The sequence below is a fragment of the Mesoplodon mirus genome (genome assembly GCF_964341445.2).
Source record: "Mesoplodon mirus genome assembly, chromosome: X".
NCBI lineage: Eukaryota > Metazoa > Chordata > Mammalia > Artiodactyla > Ziphiidae > Mesoplodon > Mesoplodon mirus.
In genome coordinates, this window is record NC_138981.1 from 87,941,895 (window position 1) to 87,949,910 (window position 8,016).

An 8,016-nucleotide genomic window follows, 5' to 3' on the forward strand; every position below is an offset into this window, starting at 1 on the left:
GTATCATGTCATCTGCAAACAGTGACAGCTTTACTTCTTCTTATCCGATTTGGATTCTTTTTATTTCTTTTTTTTCTCTGATTGTTGTGGCTAAAACTTCCATAACTATGTTGAATAATAGTGGTGAGAGTGGGCAACCTTGTCTTGTTCCTGATCTTAGTGGAAATGGTTTCAGTTTTTCACCATTGAGGATGATGTTGGCTGTGCGTTTGTCATATATGACCTTTATTATGTTGAATAAAGTTTCCTCTATGCATACTATCTGGAGGGCATTTATCATAAATCGGTGTTAAATTTTGTCAAAAGCTTTCTCTGCATCTATTGAGATTATCATATGGTTTTTCCCCTTCAATTTGTTAATATGGTGTATCACATTGATTGATTTGCATATATGGAAGAATCCTTGCATTCCTGGGATAAACCCCACTTGATCATAGTGTATGAGCCTTTTAATGTGCTGTTGGATTCTGTTTGCTAGTATTTTGTTGAGGATTTTTGTATCTATGTTCATCAGTGATAGTGGCCTGTAGTTTTTTTTTTTTTTTTCCTTGTGACATATTTGTCTGGTTTTGTTATCATCGTGGTGGTGGCCTCGTAGAGTAAGTTTGGGAGTCTTCCCTCCTCTGCTATATTTTGGAAGAGTTTGAGAAGAACAGGTGTTATCTCATCTTGAAATGTTTGATAGAATTCGCCTGTGAAGCCATCTGTTCCTGGGCTTTTGTTGGTTGGAAGATTTTTAATCACAGTTTCAATTTCAGTGCTTCTGAATGGTCTGTTCATATTTTGTATTTCTTCCTGATTCAGTCTCGGAAGGTTGTGCATTTCTAAGTATTTGTCCAGTTCTTCCAGGTTGTCCATTTTATTGGCATATAGTTGCTTGTAGTAATCTCTGATGATCCTTTGTATTTCTGCAGGGTCAGTTGTTACTTCTCCTTTTTCATTTCTAATTCTATTGATTTGAGTCTTGTCCCTTTTTTTGTTGATAAGTCTGGCTAATGGTTTATCAATTTTGTTTATCTTCTCAAAGAACCAGCTTTTAGTTTTATTGATCTTTGCTGTTGTTTCCTTCATTTATTTTTCAGTTCTTTCTGATGTGATGTTTATGGTTTCTTTCTTACTGTTAACTTTGGGGGGTTTTTGTTCTTCTTTCTCTAATTGCTTTAGGTGTAAGGTTAGGTTGTTTATTAGAGATGTTTTTTGTTTCTTAAGGTAGGCTAGTACAGCTATAAACTTCCCTCTTAGAACTTCTTTTGCTGCATCCCATAGGTTATTGGTCATTGTGTTTTCATTGTCATTTGTTTCTATGTATGTTTGCTTTCCACTTTGATATCTTCAGTGGCCTCTTGGTTAGTGTGCTTTTTAGCCTCCATGTGTTTGTATTTCTTACAGATTTTTTTCCTGTAATTGATATCTAGTCTCATAGCGTCTGGTCAGAAAAGATACTTCATATAATTTCTATTTTCTTAAATTTACCAAGGCTTGATTTATGACCCTAGATATGATCTCTCCTGGAGAATGTTCCATGAGCAGTTGAGAAGAATGTGTATTCTGTTGTTTTTGGATGGAATGTCCTATAAATATTGATTAAGTCCATCTTCTTTAATGTATCATTTAAAGCCTGTGTTTCCTTATTTATTTTCATTTTGGATGATCTGTCCATTGATGAAAGTGGGGTGTTAAAGTCCCCTACTATGAGTGTGTTACTGTCGATTTCACCTTTTATGGCTGTTAGTGTTTGCTTATGTATTGAGGTGCTTCTTTGTTGGGTGCATAAATATTTAGAATTGTTATATCTTCTTCTTGGATAGATCCCTTGATCATTATCTAGTCTCCTTCTTTGTCTCTTTCAATAGTCTTTGTTTTAAAGTCTATTTTGTCTGATATGAGTATTGCTTCTCCAGCTTTATTTTGATTTCCATTTTCATGGGATATCTTTTCCCATCCCCTCACTTTCAGTCTGTACTTGTCTCTAGGTCTGAAATGGGTCTGTTTTAGACAGCATATATATGGGGTTTGTTTTTGTATCCATTCAGCCAGTCTATGTTTTTGGTTGGAGCATTTAATCCATTTACATTTAAGATAATTATCGATATGTATGGCCCTATTCCCATTTTCTTAATTGTTTTGGGTTTATTATTGTAAGTGTTTACGTTCTCTTGTGTTTCCTGACTAGAGAAGTTCCTTTAGCATTTGTTGTAAAGCTGGTTTGGTGGTGCTGAATTCTCTTAGCTTTTGCTTGTCTGTAAAGCTTTTAATTTCTCCATCAAGTCTGAATGAGATCCTTGCTGCGTAGAATAATCTTGGTTGTAGGTTTTTTCTTTCATCCCTTTAAATATATCCTGCCACTCCCTTCTGGCTTGCAGAGTTTCTGTTGAATGATCAGCTGTTAACCTTATGGGGATTCCCTTGTATGCTATTTGTTTTCCCTTGCTGCTTTTATTATTTGTTCTTTGTATTTAATTTTTGATAGTTTGAATAATATGTGTCTTGGCGTGTTTCTCCTTGGATTTATTCTGTATGGCACTGTCTGTGCTTCCTGGACTTGATTAACTATTTTCTCGCGTCCTTCTCTGGAGCTCCTTTAAGCAACGCTCTTAATCCCCTCTCCTGGCACACCAGGAAACAAAGAGGCAAGAAAAAGTCTCTTGTCTCTTCGGCAGCTCCAGACTTTTTACCGGAGTCCCTCTCAGCTAGCCGTGGCACAGTAGCCCCCTTCAGGCTGTGTTCATGCAGTCAACCCCAGTCCTCTTCCTGGGATCCGACCTCCGAAGCCCGAGCCTCAGCTCCCAGCCACCGCCCACCCCGGCGGGTGAGCAGACAAGCCTCTCAAGCTGGTGAGTGCTGGTCAGCACCGATCCACTTTGTGGGAATCTCTCTGCTTTGCCCTCCGCACCCCTGTTGCTGCGCTCTCCTCCATAGCTCCGAAGCTTCTCCCTCCGCCACCCACAGTCTCCTCCCACGAAGGGGCTTCCTAGTGTGTGGAAACCTTTCCTCCTTCACAGCTCCCTCCCACTGGTGCAGGTCCCGTCCCTATTCTGTTGTCTTTGTTTTTCCTTTTTTCTTTTACCGTACCCAGGTCCGTGGGGAGTTTCTTGCCTTTTGGGAGGTCTGAGGACTTCTGCCAGCGTTCAGTAGGTGTTCTGTAGGAGTTGTTCCACGTGTAGATGAATTTCTGATGTATTTGTGGACAGCGAGGTGATCTCCACGTCTTACTCTTCTGCCATCGTGAAGCTGCTCAGGAGGAAATAATTTGAGGAGGGCAGCTTGGTGGTCAGCATTGTCTTCTGCTAACTTACCTCTGATTTCTAATGGCATTTTATCTCATGTAAGTGTTTGTGTGTGTGTGTGCGTGTGTTTGTACACATATATAATTAAATATACACACAAGTCCATTTTCATTCTATTCCCATAGTAGAGGTCACTTGAATTGGCCCTATGATTCACCACATACTTATTCAGTAAGTATTTTTTCCATAGCTAACCCTGGAAGCAAACAAGTGACTATACATATCTTCTCAGGATTTCTAAATATTCTCCACTCTGAAGCAGGTTTTTGAAGATGGACCAAAAGACCACAGTCACCCTCCTTGAGCTTGCTGCAAAGAGTCTGCTGAATAATGAGCCTGCAACTATCCATGCCGTGGACGAAATCCCAAGAGACCTCTTTGTTCCATTGTTCAACGTTGCCTTCTTGGGTGGGCATAAGACGATGCTAACGGCAATGGTGAGGGTTTGGCCTTTTCGCTGTCTCCATATTGGGTCACTGAACACACGAGAGTCATACTGTGATATCTTGGAAGCCATGATTGATGGTCTACAGATGCTCCCTGCCCAGAACTCTTCCTCTTGGTAAGACAATGAGCAGTAGAGACACAGGGAGTCAGCAGGAGGGTATGCTGTAGCCTGGGGCAAGGGAATACCTAACCGTCTCCCAACAGTAGACAATGGTGAACACTACAGTCTTTGCAGAGTTGTCGGTCAGCACTTGGGGTCACCTTCGGGACTCTATTGCTTTATAGTGTTCATTATAGAATAGAGGTGCTTGAGGATACTATGAATGGATTTGAGTGTGATTACACACAACTGGAATATGGGCATTGAGACAGGGAAAGCCTGGAGGTGAATGAGGGGGTGGGGAAAGGATGAAAGACACTGCATTTGTGTGGAAAGAACTTCTTGGTGAATGGCAATGAAGGGCAAACCAGGGTTAAAGTGCACTGTCCCTGCTTCTCATCATTGATCTTGCTGGGTTATATTAAAATCAGCTATCTCTCATGTGTTCTGTCACCTCCTTTCCTTCCAGGGGGCCCAAACTGAGGATCCTAGATTTAAGGCGTGACCCGGACTGTAAGACAATATGCTCTGAGATTCGGACCGCATTCCCTTTCTGTTTTAAGTCATGCCTTTACTCTCAGCACTCTATCCTTAAGATAGAAGAAGCTCACCATAGTGTCATGTGCCTCGGGATTGGTAATTGCAGGTCTGAGCCTCAGTCAGCTCAGGAACCCATGGAATTACTAGTGGATATTTCCCTCAACAGTACCTTGAGAGCAGAGCAATTCCTCTCTTTCCTTTGTAGTAAAATTCAGCAGAACTTTGGGTCCTTGCACGTCTGCTGCAGAGATTTGCAAATCGATAGAATGTCTGGCCACAGAAGTATCCTGCAGTTTGTGGATCTGGGTTGCATTGATCACCTGGAAATGGATCAGGCTAATCTGAGTGAAGTCGTCACCCTTTTGGCTCGGGTGATCCACCTTTACAGCCTTACTCTGTACAACATGCCCTTTAAATATTTTGAGAGAAGGAACTTCAGATCTTTTCTCCTCTGCCATGGGCGGCTGGACAATCTCCAAGAGCTCAGCTTATCTTTCTTCTGCCTCACAAATCAGCTGTACAAACTGCTCAGGTGAAGGGGTGGGTAGGAACCTGGGTTCCCCGAACACCTCATTGTTAAGACAGAAGAGACCATGCTTGGATCTTCCTAAGCTCCTTGTAACCCATTTCTCTTTTTGCCTCAGCATAGGCACTGCTGGGATTTTGAATCCAGCCGGGGGAGAGAGGGGTACCTTATGGTGAGCAGCAGATGAGGTTAGAAAAGGAAGCTGTGCTCATACATTCATTCATTCATTCAGTGGCCGTGGGCAGACCCTAAAAGAAGTCTGTAAATGTATTGGTGAAAAAGACTCAGTCCTTCTCCTATTGGACTTTACAGCTCTCTAGAGCGGAAGAGGAGGCATTCAGATGGAGAAACATTAAGCTATAGGACTAATGCACATGCCCATGGATGGGCCCCAATAGTTAACACTGCCAGATAATTTTGCTCCTGTATTTCCCCCAAGCCTTAGACCCTGAATGGAGAGCTTGTCATGTGGGAACTAGTCAAAGGAAACCCTCAGTTGGCTGCTTTCCCAGACCCATCCTCGCCAAATAAGTGAATCAGATGCAACACTGATTATGTCGTATATACTAAGTGCATGCAATTTCTTCACTTAATCTTTCCCGCAGTTCTTTATAATAATTACTACTGTGCACGTTTTCAAGATTAAATCCCTGTACCTCAGAGTTGTAAAGTAACTTTCTCAGGGTCACAAATGTATAAAGCCTGATCCCAAAGTCCACAATGTTAACCACCTGTTGCAAACCGTGAACACAGTACTTTATTCTAGAGCCTTAGGTACCTATAATTTGGGGCTCATTGCCCTCATTCTTCTGAAATAACCTTATGTTTTTCTCTCTATAGAGTTGTGCCACGTCAGTTGGATACACTGTATCTACCTTACTGTAGCCTTTCTAACAGAGATGTCACTGTCCTGTCCGAGAGCTCTCAGGCCACCCACCTAAGGGTATTGAGTCTCAGTAACAACCATTTCTTCTCCGAAGTTTATGAGCCCCTCCAGACTCTGTTGGAGAAGGTCTCAAGCACCTTGCAACATCTGGAGATAGACAATTGTATGATAACTGATTCTACTCTCTCTGCCGTCCTCCCAGCCCTGAGCCACTGTACCCACCTCAATTTCCTTAGCTTTGCCTTCAATCCCATTACGATGCTTGTGCTCAAGAGCCTTCTGCAGCACTTGACATCCTTGAAGCTGAAGTATGTGATTTATCCTGTCCCTCTCCATTGCTACGAGGAAGGGAATTTTCATGACAGTTTGGACCGACAGAAACTTGCTGAAGTTCAGGCTCAGTTGGAGGCGATGCTGCACGGGGCACAGCGGGACGACATGAAATGGGTCACTTGTGATTTCCACAGTACAAGGAGGAGTTTCAACACTGATGTGTGGCCATGAAAGCGTTCACTTTTTTTTTTTTTTTTTTTTTTGCCTGAAACCCAAGTTTGTAGAGACACATATGTAAAGTTCTACTATTCTACGAAACTGGGGTTCGGAACACTGGATAGGTAACCTGATCTCTATAAAAGAGGAACTTTAAAAAGGAAATAGAGGAATTTGAAAGGTCCGCTGGGTCTCTTGACTGCCCTCTACATCTTCTGGTTACTAACCACAGTGTTGGGTATGTGACATAAGCTGACCCAGTCATGGTACATCATTTCCTTATCCACACTGATTGGTTCACTTATCCATTTATGGGCACTTGACACAAGTCAGATTAATTGAAACTCTTCCTAGAGGTGATAGTTGTTGAATAATTTTACCATCTAGGCACCTGCAAACTTCTTGTGTTTCTGATTACCTCAGGTGTCTTACGAGAAACCATATGCAACTAAAAGGAAACAAACAAACTATGCACACTACCTACTGGTATCTTCATCAGCATATTGCTGCCTGATTTCCCAGGTCTCAGACCCCTGGCTCAGGTATTCCTTATTCCACACACATTCACCAAGTATCTGTTATGATTTAAGTACTTTTCCAGGTGCTAAGAAAGATAAAGTCCCTGATCTCACTCAGAGTGTAGACATTCCTACGATTTATCAGTTTCTCTAGTCTTTCTTAGGGGACTGGGGAAATTATTTATTCCCTCACAACACAGTATTTTTTTCACTTTTTACCCTTACATAGTCTGCTCAAATGATATTGGCCTATTTATCCTCTTGGATAGCTTCTCAGGCCTCAGGTCATGGCTTAAATGTTACCTCCTCAGATAGGTTTTCTCTTACTTCCCCATTTAAGTAGACTTATTCTTTTGCTGCTTTTTCTTAAGGTACCATGTCTATTTCCTTCATGGTACACATTGTTGCATATGTATTTGCTCCCTCTGCTCTTCCACTAGAGTTGCAAGTTGCACTGCTCAGTATGGTGCACACTAACCGTATGTGGCTTTTGAACTCTAGAAATTTGGCTACTCTCAAATGTGATGTACCCTAGGTGTTGAATGCACACTGTGTATCCAAGATTAGCAAGAAACTAAGGATGTAGAATAACTAATTGCTAATTTACATGTATTGTTTACATGTTGAAATGATAACATACTGCATATCAAAGACAGTAAATGTAAAAGAATGTAAATTAAATTCTTTATATCCTTACGTGTTAAAATGATAGCATTGTATTTCAAAGACTTAGCAAGAAAAATGTTATAATTACCTGTTTATATGTTTATATGTCAACGTGATAAAACATTGCATTCCAAAGACTAATTGATAGAAAATAAAGTTAATTAATAGGTTGTTCCTAACATTTGTATGTTGAAATGGTAACATAGAAAATGTCAAAAATCTGATAAAAGAAAAGAATGGAAAAATAATTAGTATTTTGTATATAGTGTTTCCTGGTTGAAATGGAAACAGATTGCATTTTCCTTGTTGAAATGAAAACAGATTGCACTTTAAAGACTTAGTAAGAAACAAGAATGTACAAGTAATGAATGATGTTTACATTGTTTCCTTGTTGAAATGATAACACACACATTTTAAAGACTCAGTAAAAGATTTTTTACAATTATTTTTTCTTGTTGCTTACATGTTGAAGTGATAAACTGCATTTCAAAAACAGAGAAAATGATGTAAAATTTAATTAATACTTAATAAAAATAGTTAATAACTTGTTCTTACCT

At 40.4% G+C, this 8,016-nt stretch overlaps 1 protein-coding gene across 1 annotated transcript; it reads left to right on the forward strand.

Moving 5' to 3' along the window:
• Positions 1-3,559: 3,559 nt before the first annotated feature.
• Positions 3,560-6,290, forward strand: LOC309796247 (melanoma antigen preferentially expressed in tumors-like; the record flags this gene model as incomplete). The annotated part of the gene is made up of 3 exons (XM_082609292.1): positions 3,560-3,849; positions 4,304-4,906; positions 5,741-6,290. 3 exons carry the CDS (start codon positions 3,560-3,562, stop codon positions 6,288-6,290), a joined length of 1,443 nt encoding a protein of 480 aa, XP_082465418.1.
• Positions 6,291-8,016: the final 1,726 nt, after the last annotated feature.